Genomic DNA, 19793 nt, shown 5'->3' with positions numbered 1-19793 from the left:
TGGTGCAATAGTAATAAAGCTCTAGATAGATTTTCTAAAAAGAGCAAAGGCACTCAAGTTCTACAGATGCACAAATTTATAGATGTGTTTTAAAAGTTGGGTTTGGTTGTTGTGTGCCTTCAAGTTGTTTCTCGCAAATTCTTCAATATATACACAGAACAATAAAATGTTCAGATTTGGGTATGCTAGGTTTTATATCTTAGTCGTTTTCTGTGAGCTCTCTTGGCTTTCCTAATCTTTCAATAAATAATATAGTATAAACAGTACATTATTTTTATTTTATTTGTACCTTTTTATGTTATTTTGAACATTTATTAAACAGCCATAGTGAAATGAAAACACAATCAGTGGAATCGAAATTTTTATTTGTGCTTCAGTTTCTCTAAAAGCCGTTTCCCCCTGCTGTAAAATCTGGTATCTGCATTTTTAGAATGCGGTCAGAAGTCCCCAAGATGTTGTAGAGACTAGAACAGAATATGTATGAGCTGGTATTGTGCATAGCATGTTCTTAGGACCACAACAACCCTTCCTAGCAAGCTACAATTCTAACTTGTAAAACACTTAAATAAAGCTTGAGTGTGTATGTCATTTTTGATATGCTTTATGATCTAATCTTAGTTTTACTTTTAAAATTAATATGTAATAAAGGTAACAGCGGTAAATAAGATTGTTGAAGGGTTTTATAGATTTGACCCACCCAATGGAATTCATATTATTTCCTTAGTTCTGCAAGTATAGCAAGTGACTACAGGAAACGAAGGAAGTCAGAGCCTGCAGTAACTAATCAGAAAGCACACGCCGATCAAAACGCAAACCGGGCCAGTCTGGGCCGTACAGACACGCAGAGCACATACTCTACCCTTCGGAAGCCTGTTACAAGCTCTTCCCCGTCTTCTCCATCAAGAACAAAAGGTATGAAATGCATGCAATTGTAAGTGGTATGTATGTAATTGTAAGTAATGAGTATATCACAATCTAGTGGCATACTCACTACTGTTTATCAACTGCAAAATATCAATTAGTAATTGATGGGGCCAAACGGTTACTAGATAGTTGAGATGCCCAAATCTAATTACTATAGTAATACACATCTCTAGAGCTCAGTATTTAAAGCTTCATGACAATTCTTCGTCTTTTTATTGCAGTCCCTTCACTCAAGGGAAGACAGTGATTTTTGACTTTTCATGTAATTACATGTAATCTTTTGCTGTATTGACAGAGAGAGAAGGTTCTATCTTTGGAGCACTTCCATCATACAAAAGTGTGACTTAGACATAACTCTTTCCGTGACATATACGTCTCACTGTGCCTTTTACCCCAGTACTGTGCATTTCTTATATGTAGAATAGGGAAATGCCTTGTGTCTTAAATTGAAATTACTGTATTGATCAAAATTGATTATTAAATGCTTGTGGATATTGAGAAGTCAACCCATGTTAGCTCTGCCAGTTCTTGTAATCTTTGAGTAACATTGTTCCTTGAAAAGATGTATATAAGCTATACCCTTATATAACTTATATGCTATATAGCATGTATAGCATGTAGGGAACTGTAGTACCCAACATGACCCTTTCAAGCTCTAGTCTGAGGTTTATCTATCCATTATCACTTCAGTAGGACTGTAAAACTTGAAAACTCTTTTTAAATCCCAAATCAAATTTGACTGAAGTCTGATGTTTCTTGATTGATATTTTGACATGTTTCTGCATTGATACAGGAGCTGATTTCCTTTGGCTCTTTTCCACCAATCACATTAATGTTTTAAAATCTGGACTCATGCAGAAAAGGCCATTGATATCGCTATTTCCTGCCAGATTATCACCTGTCCAGAATAAAATGGTTTTTATGCTACTAGAATAAAATCTAATGTGCCCCCAGAATGCTAAGGCACATCACACTGAATTACATTCCAAAAATTGATTTTCTGCCCCACTTGTTAGCTACAAGGCATTATAAAATCTAGGGTGATCTGCTTTCATGTTATCTGCTTTGAACTGAATTATATGGCAGTATAGACTAATATAATCCAGTTCAAGTACATAATCTGGATTTTGTGTAGCAGTGTAGATGGGGCGCAAAACATTTGCTCACCTATTTTCCTTAAATGTATACATTCTGTAACATTTTCCTATTGATTTAATATTTTGTTGTTGTTTATTCGTTCAGTCGCTTCCAACTCTTCTTGACCTTATGGACAAGCCCACACCAGAGCTTCCTGTCGACCGTCACCACCCCCAGCTCCTTCAAGGTCAAGCCAGTCACTTCAAGAATACCATCCATCCATCTTGCTCATGGCTGTCCTATCTTCCTTTTTCCTTCCATTTTCCCCAGCATCATGATCTTTTCCAAGCTTTCCTGTCTTCTCATTATGTGGCCAAAGTACTTCATCTTTGCCTCTAATATCCTTCCCTCCAGTGAGCAGCTGTGCATTATTTCCTGGAGGATGGACTGGTTGGATCTTCTTGTGGTCCAAGGCACTCAGAATTTTCCTCCAACACCACAGTTCAAAAGCATCTATCTTCCTTCACTCAGCCTTCCTTATGGTCCAGCTCTCGCAACCATAGGTCACTATGGGGAATACCATTGCTTTGACTATGCAGACCTTCGTTGCCCGTGTGATGTCTCTGCTCTTCACTATTTTATCAAGGTTGGCCATTGCTCTCCTCCCAAGAAGTAAACGTCTTCTGATTTCCTGGCTACAGTCTGCATCTGCAGTGATCTTCACGCCTAGAAATATGAAGTCTGTCACTGCCTCCACGTTTTCTCCCTCTATTTGCCAGTTACCAATCAGTCTGGTTGCCATAATCTTGGTTTTCTTGATGTTTAACTGCAACCCAGCTTTTGCACTTTCTTCTATCACCTTGGTGATAAGGCTCCTCAGCTCCTCCTCACTTTCAGCCATCAGATTGATATCATCTGCATATCTAAGGGTGTTAATGTTTCTTCCAGCAATTTTAACTCCAGCTGTGGACTCATCAAGCCCTGCACATTGCATGGTGTGTTCTGCGTACAAATTGAATAGGTAGGGTGAAAGTATGCAGCCCTGCCGTACTCCTTTCCCAATCTTGAACTAGTCTGTTGTTCCGTGGTCTGTCCTTACTGTGGCTACTTGGTCTTTATACAGATTTCTCAGGAGACAGACAATGTGACTTGGTATCCCCATACCACCAAGAACTTGCCACAATTTGTTATGATCCACACAATCAAAGGCTTTAGAATAGTCAATAAAACAGAAATAGATGTTTTTCTGAAACTCCCTAGCTTCCTACATTATTCAGCAAATATTGCCAATTTGGTCTCTCATTCCTCTGCCTTTTCTAAACCCAGCTTGTACATCTGGCAACTCTTGCTCCATGTTTTGTTGGAGTCTACCTTGCAGGATCTTGAGCATTATCTTACTGGCATGTGAAATAAGTGCCACTGTACTAAAGTTTGAACATTCTTAAGCGTTTCCCTTTTTTGATATGGGGATATAAATTGATTTTTTCCATTCTGATGGCCATTCTTGTGTTTTCCATATTTGCTGGCATATGGCATGCATCACCTTGACAGCATCATCTTCAAGATTTTAAACAACTCAGCTGGGATCCCATCATCTCCTGCTGCCTTGATATTAACAATGCTACTTAAGGCCCATTCAACCTCACTCCCCAGAATGTCTGGTTCTAATTCACTCACCACACTGTCAAAGCTATATTATTATCCTTCCTATACAGATCTTCTGTATATTCTCGCCACCTTTTCTTGATCTCTTCAGCTTCTGTTAGGTCCTTGCCATCTTTGTTTTTGATCATGCCCATTTTCTCCCGAAATTTACCTCTGATGTTTCTAATTTTCTTGAAGAAGTCTCTTGTCTTCCTATTCAATTGTCTTCTTCCACTTCCATGCATAGCTTGTTTAAAATAGTTCCTTGCCTCTTCTGGCTAATCTCTGGAAATGTGCACTTAATTGGGCATATCTCCCCCTATCACTGTTTCCTTTCGCCTTCCTTCTTTCTTCGGCTACTTCCAGTGTCTCAGCAGACAACCATCTTGCCTTCTTGATTTTCTTTTTCTTTGGGATGTACTTTGTTGCCGCCTCCTGAACAATGTTGTGAACTTCTATCCACAGTTCTTCTGGGACTATTTATTAAATCTAGTCCCTGAAATCTGTTCTTCACCTCCACTTCATATTCACTAGGAATATTTGTGAGATCATATCTAACTGGTCTGTGTATTTCCCCAATCCCTTTAGTCTGATTCTAAATTTTGCAATAAGAATTGTGCAATAAGATTTAATATTACAGCACAGTAATTAGTACTTGGAGGAGATTGCACTGTCTTGCCAGCCAGCAGAACTTCATATAAAAGATCCCCTTTATTCACTTTGTTATATTGCAACTTCTCTCAAGCCAACTGAGAATACAGTCATTTAAGAAAAAGTACATTTTCAGTCCTAGATGACTCTTTCTTCAATTGTTTTCAAATATTGAGACTATCTTGCTATCAGTTTCTGAACAGGATACGCTGTCAATTTTGATTGTCCCACTGGTTGATGACGATTATTGTATTGACCAGTGGTTCTCAACCTGTGGTTCCCCATGTGTTTTGGCCTACAACTCCCAGAAATCCCAGCCAGTTTGCCAGCTGTTAGGATTTCTGGGAGTTGAAGGCCAAAACATCTGTGGACACACAGGTCAAGAACTACTGGTGTAGACCCATTTTTTTATTAGGAAAGATATTAAACCTCCATGATCTGCACATGATAGATGTTCTGGGATATGTGCCATGTCTTTTCACTTCAAAATGTTATTAGTTGCACCTTCCATTACAAACATTTAAAAGAAGCTAAGTGTGGTCAGCTCTGGTTAGTATTGGATGGGAGACCACCAATAAATATCAGATGCTATAGGCTATATTTCGGAGGAAGGAACTGGCAAAACTACCTCTGATTATTCCTTGCCTAAGAAAACATTATGACATTCATGGGATTGCCGTAAGTCCTCAGGCAACTTGAAGGCACATACATGCAAGCAACTGGTGATTATAATTGTGTTTTTATGTAGATTATTAGCTACCATGACTTAAGAGGTTAAATTTGAATAAATTAAAACAAGAATGCAATGCTATGCATGTCTATTCAAAAGTAAGTACTACTGAGTTTAACAAGGTTTACTCCTTGGTAAGTGAGTTTTTAGAGGATTGCAGCCCACATGTATGCTTAGATGTGTTTTTCATCCTCTGTGCTTTGATAATGTATATCTAGGATTAGTGCTTAAAGCTACGATAGGATGAGTAATTACTGTCTCCTCTCTGTTTTTTCTGGCATGTGCTATTGACTTTTCCCCCTTTTCTACTTTTGAATCTGTTAATTTCTGGCAATGTCTCTTTTTTACCATGCTGCTCTGTGGATGATAAAGGTGGGGATACTAGCAAAGTGTGTCCATCCCTTTCCAGTTGTTCAGTGCCCAACCACAGCACCTCAAATGAATTAGATGGCTGTAGTACCTATGGGCAGCGCTTGTCTGTCCCCGGTGACTCAAGAAGGGCTATCAGCTACAAGAATGGCTGGCAGATGGCCCGCCAAAATGCAGAAGTCTGGAGCAGCACAGAAGAGGCATCCTCCTCTCCCAAGCGGAAATCTCGCAGTTGCGATAACCTGCTGGCAGATGATCATTGTGGTTTTCCCGACACACAGAACAAATCCGAAAGCATGGTATCTTTGTTATGTGAGGAAGATTCCAAAGGTGGCACCAACCTTTCCTGGGCCTCCCCATATGCTTCTGAGAGCCACGGGTCTAGTCGGTCAAGGGCCCGACACAGATCTGCCCATGATGCTCCCGGGTTCCTAAAAATGTATAAGAGGATGCACCGCATTAATCGCAAAGACTTGCTCAATTCTGAGGTGATTTGCTCGGTAAAGTCTAGGGTACTGCAGTATGAAAAAGAACAGGATACAGGCCTGCTGCAGGACTGGAAAGACTTGTCTGCTGAGGAGGTGCCAAGAGATATGGTCCCCAACAGGATATCTGAATTTGAAAAACTAATTAAAAAATCTAAGTCCATGCCAAATTTGGCTGAAGAAGCGTTATCGGCAGTGACCCTCCTCGAATCCCCTAAAAATGGTTTCTGCCCAAACAGGCGGTTCTCTATTGAGTCCTTGCTGGAGGAAGAGAATCAGGGTAGACACGCTGCTCAGGTTCAGAAGAATTCCAAATCAAAAACTCTGGTGCCAATTCACATTGAGGTGACCAGTGAAGACCCTCAAAGGTCTCACATGGATTATTCGGACAGCGACCAAGATGGGGTAGTCTCTGACCTCAGTGACTTTATACAGATAGAAGGCTCTTCCTTTTGTAGTGAAAGTGATTTTGACCACTTCTCATTTACATCTTCTGAAAGTTTTTATGGGTCGGGTCACCACCATCACCACCATCATCATCACCACCACCATCACAAGCATCTCATCAGCTCCTGCAAAGGCCGATGTCCCGCATCGTACACCCGCTTCACCACAATGCTAAAGCATGAAAGGGCTAAACAAGATCCCGCTCCAGAAGAACCTAGGCGGCAAGACTCTGACTCTGGACTCTCAAAGATAGCATTCCTAGTCAGCCCAGTGCCTTTCCGGAGGAAAAAAAACACTGTTCCCAAAAAGCAGACTGAAAAGACAAAATGCAAATCATCAGTCTTTGATGCTCTGGACTCTGCTCTTAAGGACATCTGCGACCAAATCAAAGCGGAAAAGAGAAGGGGGAGTTTGCCTGACAACAGTATATTGCACAGACTTATTTCTGAATTGCTTCCAGATATTCCTGAAAGGAATTCCTCCCTCAAAGCGCTTAAAAAGAGTCCTATGCACCAGCCTTTTCATCCACTGCCTCAAGATGGTGCTATTCATTGCCCATTGTATCAGAATGAATGTGGAAGATTACCTTTTAGTGCCTCTTACCAAGACATGGATACCGCCAACAACGGCAGTCAAGAAAGTGATAGTACACTATGTTTCCAAGGTGGATTACCTCCTTTTCTCTATGCTTGTGATTGAGTCATTCATCTGTGTCCCTTTCATTTGCAACCCACTCGCATCATTGTGTATTTTTATGCAAGATAGAAATTAAATGTTTGTTGTGCAAAACAGTAATAGAAGTACAAGGGTCAGTGATGAGATTCAAGCTGTCTGTGTACAAAGGTTCAATCCCCAGACCAAACAGGGAAAATACAAGCTTTTATTAGGATATTTAAATAGGCTTCTAAGATATGAAAGTTGTGGCTCATGATTACATTGATGCCATTATTTTAAAACATCTTTTCCCAAAAAACTGATCTAATGTATATGCCCATCTTGTTAATAAAAATAAAAAGTATGATTAAGACAAGAATTTCTCAATAAATATGCAAGCATCTAATTAAGAATGTATATTCTAAAAACATACAATTGAACAATTGACAGAAGACTGATTTATAAGTCAGTCCCCATTGTATTCACTTTGCAAATTAGTATTCCATTATGCAGAAAAAATATTTTTGTTTTTCACACTTAAAGACGTAGAGGACTCAAAATAATCTTTGTAACACATATTCTGCAAAACATATGCTACAAACGTCTTTCCCCCCCGTTTCAGGTGCTACAAGAGTATTTCATACGTTGGTATAGACTAACATGGTTATGTCTTTGAATATTTTTGAGCACTGACTGTAAGGCCTCCTGAGGTAAATGCTCAATGTATAATGATGTATTTCTCATGGTGGCAAAAATAGATATCTTTACTGCTTTTAAAACACCCCCATTCAGTTTTGAAATGTGCAAAGCTCACAGCAAAAAGAGAAGGTGAGTACTGATAAAATCTGTATATAGTAATCCCATGTTAGATAAATCATCTTAACTATATATTTTAACAAACAATCACTTTGGAGTTAGTTAATAGCATAGCTTAGTATTTCAAAGCATTCACCTCAACAATGGCCTGAATTGTGCATAACGCTAAACCATTCAATGACCAACACAAAATAGTGAGACCAGATCCATGAGACTGGATTAAATAAGAACCACTTTAGTTGACCTATTAACTATTCAAGACTAAAACCTGGAAAACTTGCTAGAGGGGGAGAGCAACCTGGTTGGAGTCTTAGTTGGGACAGGTGTCTAGGGCTGTAGCCAAGGGAGGGTTAGGGGTTCAAACCCCACCCCTGAACATTTTGCATTTATTGGCAAGGATTTCCCAGCAGACCATAAGGGCTGCTGGGAAATCCTTGCCAATAAATGCAAAATTAGCAGAGGAGGTTTGCCCCCCTCCCCCCTCAGAATAAACTCTTAGTAAGTTTTTGCCTGGGTGAGTCACACTCTTTCCTCAAGCATCAAGTCATGATTGCAGGCTACAGAAGAAGGTTGCAGATCACTCCTTTCTTTAAAATAATGCTTAATGAATTGTTGTCTAGAGGGAGTCACACACTCTCAGCCCCAGGAAGACATAGGCACTCATTAACTGTGTCATCACATACTATTTAAATTATTTTGTGTTATGAAACTACTCTTCATGATTCACAACACCTCCCCAGTCTCTACTTGAGTGAAAACACATAACCCCAAGGACAATCCAAATTTATTTTGGTATTGCTCAACTCAGACTGTCATATTTTAGAAGGCAGACCTAGGGAACTCCCCTGCAAAAGGGAGAGCCAATCCTCATGTCCACCCCAAGGGCAAGTTCTTTCTCAGCTCCCAGGCCCCAGCACCCAAAGATGCCATTCCATAGCCCAACCATTCACACAAATGATGCCAAGGTGTAGACCGATTTATGGGTTTCTCCCACAAAACCTGCCAGTGAAGCACCCTAAGCCAATTCCCCATTCCCCGAGAGACAGTATGGGGTAGGCAGGGGGAAAACCCAACCCGGCTCCATAGGCAATAAAACTCACGAAGCACCAAAGGTGGGAAAATGGGTCAAAAAGAGCAGACTATAGACTATTAACTATAGACTATTAAAAATATGCACCAGTTCAAACAATGAGAAACTCTGGTTAGGTTAAAAAGAGGAAGCAGGTGCTTTCAGTTCCTTATGGCCATTCTGGACCAGGAGAAGGCAAGGAGTAAAGTGTCATCTAGTGCAAACTATGGTTTAGAGCAGGGGTCCTCAAACTTTTGAAGCAGAGGGCCGGTCCACAATCCTTCAGACTGTTGAGGGGCCAAATTATCATTTGGAAAAAAAAATACAAACAAATTCCTATGCACACTGCACATGTCTTATTTTTTTTGTAGTGCAAAACAGCAACAACAACAATGAAAGAACAATACAATATTTTAAAATGAAAACAATTTTAACCAACATAAACCTATCAGGATTTCAATGGAAAGTGTGGGCCTGCTTCTAGCCAATGAGATAGTCAAGTTAATTAGAATTGTTGTTGTTGTGTGCCTTCAAGTCATTTCAGACTTTGGCCTAAGTCTAAAATTAATTATTTATTTACTGCATTTATTTACTACTATTTATATCCCACCCTTCTCACCCCAAAGGGGACTCAGAGCAGCTGTATGTACATACAATATATTATACTATTAGCATATCACAATATTAGCATTATATATTACTATATTGAACTATACCACTATACTGTAATATTATATGTAATATATAACATATAATTAATATTATTATATGGTATTATTATTAGTATTGTATAACATAATATTTTATCAATATTATATGTGTATACAATATATTATATTATTAAAACTGATATAAAAATATTATATTATAAAACTGAGGGCAGGGGCCAGGTAAATGACCTTGGAGGGCTGCATCTGGCCCCCGGGCCTTAGTTTGGGGACCCCTGGTTTAGAGTTATGTGCTGCACATACAAGGAGGGACTGCTAAGGGGACAAACTGGGCTAATGCAGGCTGCCACGAAATTAGCTCCACAGGTGAGACTGTACTTTTATCACAGTGCTACCATAGCATGCTGGCTGTTAATTTCTGTGGTCCCTGCCTGCCCCACATCACTGTCCGGAAGTACTGTAAAAATAACTTATAAAATGGCCAAAAAGGACTAGAAAATACCTTTGTTTTACTCACCACCTAGTGATTGGGTAGTGTTGAAGTGTATACCTTGCTTTAACTTCCCCAAAACATTCAAGGGCTGTTTTATTTTTTCTTCACGTTTCTTCACATTTACTTAACACTGCTTTCATAATAAATATCTTAAATATATGTATCCACTAAATTCAGAGGGACATGGTTCCTGGTAATCTTACAAAGTCCAATTTGCATCCTATTCAAGTGAGTTTCTAAAAACAAACCACTGTGACATTGCAGACGCTTCAAGAGCTGCAAATGTTCCTTACATTGATCCAAGGTGAGAAGTGGTCCATGTAATTCTCTGTCCCAGGCTTATTGTTATTTTAGGTACAGAAACACCAGGCTGGGGTGAGATCTGAATGGGGGGAATTGAGTGTTTTGCTCTTTTTTCTCCCAGAAAATTCCACTCCTGTTTGCAGCTCACGGCTGTTTTGCTGAAAGGGACATCTTTATAGCAAAGGGAAGCTGGTAGGTCAGATTTCAGCAGGAAAATGACATGAGAGAAAGCCTTGCAGTTCCCCCAATCCAGATTTCACCATTCTGCAGTTTCTTAAACATAACACACACAGGTTAAACATAATACATACAGGTCCAGATAAACTGATCATAAGGAAAATAAACAATTCTAGCTTTATCTAAAAGAAAAATTCATTTTTTGTTTTCCGAATAACCTGATAAAAGCTTAGCTCCTCCTCCTATTATTGTGGCATGCTTTCTGCACATTCCCCTGCATGTGGTTACATGTTTCAAGTCATATTATTCATTGCTATGCCTTTCTTGCCCTTTGCTTCTTCAGCGTTTCATACATCTATTCCTCTTTAGTTGCTTGATTCACTGTTGTATATCTTAGAATTAGGAAAAATGTTCTGGTTGTGTTTTTTCTCTTCAGTTGGTTCCCTTTGAAACTATAAAGTATTTGTTATTTCCATATTTTGTTCTGTAAGTTTCTGGTTGTGTATTTTTGTTTCTTTATATGTATATATTAGCCTCACAGCTGCCTTTTATGTTTATTTGAGGCATATTGCCCCTTGAAGAAAAAGCCAGCAGCTTTACTTTTAACAGTTTATCATAAAATTGTATTTTACTTTCAGTAGACCAGGAGTCCCCTGGGAACTATTCTTCAGCTTTCGTTGATGTGGGTCGATGTGCTCCAAAAGAACGAAGAGGAACTCCAGAGAGAGAGGTAGTTAAAAGGAAATGTATACATTAAGTTCAAAGCCAAAAGGGCATATTTGAAGGAGCCCACAGAGACTTTTATAAAGCAGTTATAGAACTACTGTTTATCAACAGTACTTTTTCTTGCCTAGATGCTAGAAAATAGGTACCTTGTTTGCAAAAAAAAAAAATGGAAAGAGGAAGGTAGAAAAGAAGGATGGAATAATGTTGGATACAATATTTGAAAATATTCAAATAATTGTTGAAAAATGTTTTTCAGTCTCCGAAAACAGTTATAAGGAAAATCATAGCCAAGAGTCTTTACAGTATGAGACTTATTCTGCATGGAAGACACGGATGAGTTTTTGTGCACAAAAAAAAGTATTGCTGTCTTGTGCAAAGAAAAAAAAGAACTTGCTTCACAATTCCATTTCTGGCACAAAGTAGGCAGTTTTGGAAATAATAAATTTCAAACTTATAATGCTCTTCGCAAGCTTAAATATCCTAAAGGCACCAGATCCTATCTGATCATGGAAGCTAGATCCAGGTCAGCCCTAGGTTGGATCTACACTGTCTTAAATCCCAAAATCTGATCCCAGATTATCTGCTTTGAACTGGATTATATGGGTCTCCACTGCCGTATAATTTGGGATAAACAGGTAATCTGGAATCAGATCTTGAGAGATAGGGCAATGTAGAAGGGGACCTATTAAGTACTTGGATAAGGGAAACCACCAACAAATACCAGGTGCCGTAGGGGGGAGTGACTGGCAGAACCATCCCTGAGCTTTCATTGCCTAAGAAAACTCTATGGAATTCACAGGGTCACCATAAGTCGACAGGTGACTTGAAGGTCAACAAACGCACACAATATTCTGAAGACTGCATTTTTCAATTCCTTTCTCACAATAAAGCTGGTAAAATTATTCATTCTTGACTGTGAAAATGAAATCCACATATGTACATCTCTTAAGAGAGAAGACTGTAGGTCTTTGAGCATGAGTGGGCCTAAAGGCCAAACTACACATTAGAAAAAGGACATGAAAGGAGGGTTCACTGTGGAACATGAAAAGGAAAACACTGTGGTGCTTAGCTCCTATTTATAGGCTTTCGTGCAGCACTACTGTTTTTATATTCTTAGGGATAGTCCACACATTCTAGATAGTTCACACATTCCACACATTCTTTTCCCACTTCAATACCCTTAAGTATTGACTGCTTGGACAATGTGTTGTCAAAGGCTTTCATGGCTGGAATCATTGGGTTGCTGTGAGTTTTTTGGCCATGTTCCAATAGCATTCTCTCATGATGTTTCGCCTGCATCTATGGCAAGCATTCTCAGAGGTTTGTTCAGATTTAACAAACCTCTAAGGATGCTTGCCACAGATGCAGGCAAAATTTCAGGAGAGACTTTATTTACCATACTTATATCCTGCCCTTCTCACCCCGAAGGGGACTCAGAAGGGCCTTACAGATAGACAACAATTCAATGCCATATAAAATAATTAAAAATAAACAATTACATTAAAATCCTAGAATTAAAACATCTTAGCATGGTTTAAAAACCATGCAGTCCAAAATCATAATCCAGAGCCATTCCAGTTGTCAATTGCACATATTCCATATCAATTTCTAGCACTGTATGACTTTACTGACCTAAGGCTTGGTCCCATAGCCATGTCTTCACTTTCTTTCTGAAGGCCAAGAGGGAGGGTGCTGATCCAATTTCACTGGGGAGAGAGTTCCATAGCCAAGGAGCCACTACTGAGAAAGCCCTGTCTCTCGTCCCCACCAACCGCACCTGCGAAGGAGGTGGGACCGAGAGCTGGGCCTCCCCAGAAGATCTTAACCTCTGAGATGGTTCATAGGGGGAAATGCGTTTGAACAGTAAGCTGGACCAGAACCTTTTAGGGCTTTATGGGCTAAAGCCAGCACTTTGAATTGTGCTCAGTAGCAGACTGGCAGCCAGTGGAGCTCACGCAACAGAGGGGTCATATGCTCCTTGTACACCAAATGCTACTGGAACATGGCTATACAGCCCAAAAATTCAAAGCAACCCACTGCTTGGACAATGCTTTACTCTCCATGCAAGAGGGACCATTTCAGACAAGCCACAGGCACCCCACAGCATGATTTGCTTTAAAAAATGAATACAGGTTTTACAAAAGTGGAAGCAAAGGTGGTTCAGGCTACCTGGTGGAGAAAAATTGTCCTCTGGATTTGCCAAACCTGCCTTCCCCTGATTGGACAATGCACTTGTGACTCAAAAGTGTGCCAGGTTAGCTGCAAGGGAGTAAGAATAGACCTATTCTGACATGAGTTTTTGCAAACAGAATCCTCAGAGATCTTCTGGCAAAGCAGATCTAGCAGCTAAGGGCCCTTCTACACAGCCATATAACCCAGAATATCAAGTCAGAAAATCCCACAATCTCTGCTTTGAACTGGGTTATCTGAATTCACACAGCCATATAATCTGGTTCAAAGCAGATCATGTGGGATTTTGTTCAGGTGTGTGGAAGGGGCCTAAGATTACCAGCAGGAGAGACCCCAAAAGGATGGAGAAGAAGTAAGACTAGGTACTGGGCACATAATTCCAGGTCCATATCTCAGCCGAAGTATCCAGGACAACGTTAGGACAGGAGAAACATAAAGCTCAGTAATTTCCAACACACCCTTAGGTAGGAGGGATTGAGACTTCAGTCAGCCTAGCAATGGCTATTTGTTATACTGTTAGAAGCATTTGTTTACAGAAATGACTGTAAGTTCCTTGTTGTATTTTACATTTTACATATTTCTGGAAAACATGTTACGTAGAGTAATTTCTTTACCTCCTTTTCAGAGATTGCCAGCTAAAGCAGTATACGATTTCAAGGCTCAAACAGCCAAGTAAGTATTAGTGACTTTTGTTTTTCCCTTCAAAAATTCCCTATAGATGTTACTGCAGTTTTCATAGTAGGGGGAAAGGCAATCTGTGGTCCCATGTTAAAAGACACAAACGAATCTGTTTCTGATGTAGTTAAACTGCCCTGGGCTAATTGCATATTATTTATGAAGTCTGTGATATGCATATGTTCCATAATTTAACTAGAAATCAATCCTCATGGAATCTAGCTACAAAATAATGCATAGACTCTTTTCATAAAGTACTCAGAACTATCAGAGCCATAATCAATTAAGGAATGTCTAACAAATATTTTTGGTTTTTAAAGCAGAGGGTTTACAACACAGAAAAAATGCAGCTCACCTCCATCTTGGATTGCTGCAAAGTAATAGTTCTGTGGATTGTGGCAATTGAAATTTAGAACTGTTTTGGCTATATGCACAAATAACGATTATTTTGTCCATGCTTAAATACCTAAGCCAAGGTCAAAATGGGCTGGAAATCATGGTTTGGAATTGCTTTGCACAAATTGGTTCAAGATAACCAACATGAAGTGTTACATTGATACCATGTAAACCATGGGTAGAGCAGGTTTTGAATCTCCTTATTTACAAGAAAGACATGTGTTTCCTATAAATCTTTGCATAAGCAAGTCATAACTCTGTGAATTGAACCAAAATGTCATGGTCTATTTGAGATTCTAACCAATACTTTAAGCAGCAAGGCACAGTCACAGAAAAGCATGGGAAAGTTCTGTATTTCAAACTGCTGTATATTCATGGTTTTTCTTCTACTGATCTTATATAAAGACAATAAAAATTCAAATTGGCGAAAACATGTCCTTAGAAAATCCAGATATCTATCACTGTTTATAAACATTCACTGCAGGGAGCTGTCCTTTAAGAAAGGAGATACTGTCTATATCCTCAGGAAAGTGGATCAAAACTGGTATGAGGGCGAGCACTATGGAAGAGTTGGAATTTTCCCTATATCTTACGTTGAGGTTAGTCTATTTTGTGCATTGTTGTGTGTCTTTTTTCTTTCTTTAACAATTACAGTTGCACAGATCAAATAGACTGGCTTGAGCAAGCCCTGTTCTCGTTGCAGAAACTTACACCCCCAGAAAAAGCACAGCCAGCAAGGCCGCCACCCCCAGCACATGTTGCCGAGATTGGAGAAGCTGTTGCCAAATATAATTTTAATGCAGATACAAATGTGGAACTATCACTGCGGAAGGTAATTGTTTAGGGTATCTTTCTTAAAGTGGGCACTGGGGTGAGTCTACTTTTGGGACAAATGACACACATCTGCACCATTCCCAACCAGGCGGTACAGGGTGTCATTAGACCTTATAGCCATGGTTCTTAACCTGTAGGTCCCCAGATGTTTTGGCCTTCAACTCCCAGATATCCTAACAGCTGGTAAATTGGCTGGGATTTCTGGGAGTTGTAGGCCAAAATACCTGGGGACCCATAAGTTGAGAACCACTGCTTTATAGGTTAGGTAAGAAGACATTAGGTAATTAATTGTTCATAGATTGCTTCATCTCTGGTGGTTCTGGCTCTTTTGTCTTCACCCTCTGTCCAACCAGCCCTGTCTCCACATCTTATTAAGGAATGGTTCTCAACCTTCTTAATGCCGTAACCTTTTAATACAATTCCTCATGTTGTGGTGACCCCAACCATAAAATTATGAGAAGGAAAGGACAACCCACTTCATGGAGACCATGAGACATATCTGGAGGGAAGGAGAGCGAGAGAGAGAGAGAGGACTCTGTCCAGGATACAGACAAACTGAGGGAAGGAAAGGAGAGAGAGAGGGAGGAATTCCCGCTGCTGCAGCCCTTGGCAGGATCCCTTCTCCCTGGCATTCAAGCCATGGAGGGGCCACTCCACCCCTCTCTAAGCCCTGCCCTCCCCCCAGCCGCCTTAGGCCCTTCCTCCCCCGCCTTCTACCTTCTCACCTCCTGCTCCTTCCTCTTCCCTCTTGGCTCTAAAGCAAACCTTACCTCCATCGCGCCCGTCTCTTCCTCCTAAAATGGTGGAGGAGCAGGGCTGAGTGATGGCACCACCTCACTCTGGAGAAGAAGAGGCTTCTGGGAAGTGAAGGGGGTGGGAAAAAGTTGGCGATGTCTCGGTTCCTAAGACCATGTGTTTTCCTATGGTCTTAAGCAACCCCTATGAAAGGGTCGTTCGACCCCCAAAGGGGTTGCGACCCACAGGTTGTGAATCATGTCTTTAAGAGTTCTGTGTTTCCTTAAGCGAGTAGATGTCTTATAAATGTCAAACTATTGATGGACAGAAAACTAGCTCTCTCTCTCTCTCTCTCTCTCTCTCTCTCTCTCTCTCTCTCTCTCTCTCTCTCTCTTTCTGCTGCCTTCTCTCTCTTCTTTCTCCCACACCCTTTTTCCTCTTCTCTTTTTGTGCTCACCTCTCTATCTCTCACCCTCTCTCTTCCTACTGCTTTCCTACCATCTGACCCCTCAATGCACTGCTAATAAGAGGATTGTTGGGTGAACTCGGCCAAATAGGTTTGGGAATAAGTGAGACTCCTTTGCAATCCAAACACTGCAGAAATAGCATTCCCCCCCCCTCTCTCTCTCTAGTCTAGATTAGGACTGGTGCTAAAGACTTCCACTGCCACCAAAGGTTAATCCCTCCCACACATTCCTTAACTTAACTTACAAAAGCCATTTACAAAGGTGGCAATTGTGTGAATACTTGTTCAGCTCTAATACCCTCCTGTCTTAGGTGAGCTTTGAGTTTGGGCCTTCCATCTGACAGCTCTCATTTTTGTCACATTAAAGGTGTGATTCTCTGTACAAAATTCTCATCTTTTTTCAGCTACTAATGAGTTTTGCCTTGCAGGGAGACAGAATAATTCTTCTTAGACGGGTTGATCAAAACTGGTATGAAGGCAAGCTACCTGGAACTAGCAGACAAGGCATCTTCCCTGTGTCCTATGTAGAAGTCATCAAAAAGAATGCAGCCAAAGGTGCTGATGAATGCCCTGTTCCGCCAATACCCCAGAGTTATTCCAGTGACAGAATACACCATTTAGGTTCAACTAAGGTAGGGAAGACTCTGTTCTTTTTTTCCATGTTTGCAGTGCATTCCTATTCTGAAATTGACGGCAGGGGGAGGCTATAAAATAGCATTTATTTATTTAAATGACAGGGTACACAAAACAAGTAAAGTACATTCATTTCTTTATGAAGACATAAGATTGCATCACTGTGTTATGTTATCTTATGATGAATCTTTTTCTTTCTTATTTTAAGATTTCCCTCTGTTCTTGCATTTAGTTCTCAACGTGCTATGTGGGCTCTGGCCATATTAAAAGCAAATGGACATCCATTTCACTTGCTGCTATTGTGTGGAAGATATTTGACTTCATCCACTTCCTTGCTACACTGCTAGTGTCTGTACAAACAGCTTGGCTCCTTTAAAAGAAAAAAGATAATTGTTTCCCAACCAATTTTATGTGCAGAAACTACTATGCAAACCACATAGTATTACTTAGTTTTTTCAATGCATTGTCAAATGCTGTAATATAGATAGGTTGACCTCTACTTACGTTTACTGTGAAAGAGGTCTAGGTGATCTCAGTGTAAGTCACTGCTTAGAATTGCAGTCTGAAACAGATTATATCTAACATTGGCATACACATAAACTCATACAACTTTTCAGCTTAGAACAGTGGTTATCAACCTATGGGTCCCCAGATGTTTTGGCCTTCAACTCCCAGAAATCCTAATGGCTGGTAAACTGACTGGGATTCCTGGGAGTTGTAGGCCAAAATACCTGGGGACCCACAGGTTGAGAACCACTGACTTAGGAAATATAATATCCAAACAGACTGGGAAACTATTACAAGCTCTCAGTTTCAGTGGGAAAAAAGTAAACAGAAATAATAACTACGACAGGAGGGGGTATGCTGTAATTAGTGCTTGAAGGGCCTAAAAAGAATTACGCTAATCCTTATGTTCTGGTTCTTCAGCAAATGTCTTTCTAGCCAGATAGTATTAGGGAGAATAGACCAGGAAGACCTATGGTCCATCTGGGCAACCTTTTCCACAGCAGTCCCTCAGCCACTGAGGCTGGATCTACATACTCTGCCCTATATCCCAGGATCTGTTCCCAGATTTTAGGTTTATCCCAGATTATGTAGGCTCATAAATCCGGTTCGAATCTGATAATCTGGGATCAAATTCTGGGATATAGGACAATGTGGAAGAGGACTAAGGAACTGCTTAGCAAAAATAGCAGTAACCTAGATGGAGTTTTGCTGCTCTATATCACAACTGCAAGAATACTACCTTGGTTACTTCATTATACAGACATTCATATGCCATATATACTATATATACACATGTATAAGTTGACGTCATGTATTCGTCAACAGCATGGATTACTCAAGAGTCAATCTGTGAAGAGAGTTAAGGGCCCTTCCACACAGGAATATCAAGGCAAATAATCCACAATATCTGCTTCGAAGTGGGTTATCTCACTCCACACTGCCACATATTCCATTCAAAGCAGAAAACGTGGGATTTTATTCATCTGTGTGGAAGAGGCCAGTGCTGCCCCAGGAAGCCAGCCATCCCAGATTGCCAGCATTTTCCTGCCAATGCATTTGAAAAGACCAGAAAATTGCATCATGATGGTGAAAGTAGAAGGGGTCTATGCTGCTTTTAGGTTCTCACAGGATGCTCAGAGATTATTCCTTTTTTTTGATAACAGTGAAGGTACAGTATTTACACTGACCTGTGGATAATACAACCCAGTTTTTTACATTTATTTTTTGACTAAAATTTCTAGACTTGTACATGAACATGTAGAGTAGGCAGAGCCAATTCTTTATGCACTTCTATTTAGGAATTTTTCAGAGCTTGGAAAAGTTACTTTTTTGGACTTTTTATCCCACCTCAGCTATCATGGTCATTGGCAGCAATCAATCAAACTGACTGCAGTACAGAAGTAGATTTATAATGTGTCTGTAGTCCACTCCTGCTTAAACAGTACACCAATTTCTAGTCTTCATGCTTTTATCATCAAATTGCATGCTCTGGTTTTGGTTTTGTTTTTTTACTTTTTCACTGTGCCTTTCTAAGCAACTGTCATACATAGGATCAAGACAGGAACACTTTAATAAATTATTTGCATAAGAGATATTACTGTTTTTATAACTTACTGTTAATTGCATGACTTCTCTAGTGGCTTATTTTATATCTGCATGTGTCAGTAGGGTGACTTTACTTGGGAACGCTGAAGGTACTGATTTAGTGAGCTCTTTACACACAGTTATTTGAGACTAAAAGAGAGGTTCTGTTTCCCCCCAAAACTTCTTAAAATCTATTTCTTCTGCACATATATTATATGCTAATCAACCGTGACTAGTGACTCTCATGTCTTTGGAATGATGAATGTGCTCCACATTTTAGTTTGACTTTCAAAGAGGGTAACCAAAGTGCTTGAATACCAAATAGGTGTGAGCATCTTAAATAGCTCATTTAAGACTAAAAAACAGAATTAATGTATCACTCCTCTAATACAAGAGCCATCATCATATTAAGTGTAATGATTTGTATATTAGTTTCATGTGTAAAGGGGTAGCTGTGGCACAGCGGGCTGCAGAACTTGCTGACCAGAAGGTTGGCAGTTCAAATCTGCAGGGGAAGGTGAGCTCCCATTGTTAGCCACA

The 19793-nt window shown here is 40.0% G+C and overlaps 1 protein-coding gene across 50 annotated transcripts in view; it reads left to right on the top strand.

Annotated features, from left to right (window-relative positions):
• Positions 1 to 19793, top strand: part of sorbs2 (sorbin and SH3 domain containing 2) — a 241249-nt gene that overhangs the window by 191409 nt on the left and 30047 nt on the right. For 28 of the 50 annotated variants that reach the window (XM_062981443.1, XM_062981425.1, XM_062981427.1 and 25 more), the window contains 7 exons: positions 725 to 912; positions 5399 to 6991; positions 11146 to 11237; positions 14049 to 14095; positions 14979 to 15093; positions 15198 to 15326; positions 16958 to 17161. In XM_062981443.1, coding sequence (XP_062837513.1) covers positions 725 to 912; positions 5399 to 6991; positions 11146 to 11237; positions 14049 to 14095; positions 14979 to 15093; positions 15198 to 15326; positions 16958 to 17161 — 2368 coding nt within the window. Of the gene's footprint in view, positions 1 to 724; positions 913 to 5398; positions 6992 to 11145; positions 11238 to 14048; positions 14096 to 14978; positions 15094 to 15148; positions 15327 to 16957; positions 17162 to 19793 lie in introns of all 50 variants that reach the window. The other 22 variants (XM_062981424.1, XM_062981442.1, XM_062981447.1 and 19 more) reach the window with 4 other exon arrangements.

This window comes from Anolis carolinensis, chromosome 5, assembly GCF_035594765.1.
Source record: "Anolis carolinensis isolate JA03-04 chromosome 5, rAnoCar3.1.pri, whole genome shotgun sequence".
Classification (NCBI taxonomy): Eukaryota; Metazoa; Chordata; class Lepidosauria; order Squamata; family Dactyloidae; genus Anolis; species Anolis carolinensis.
This window is presented reverse-complemented; position numbering and strand designations above follow the sequence as displayed.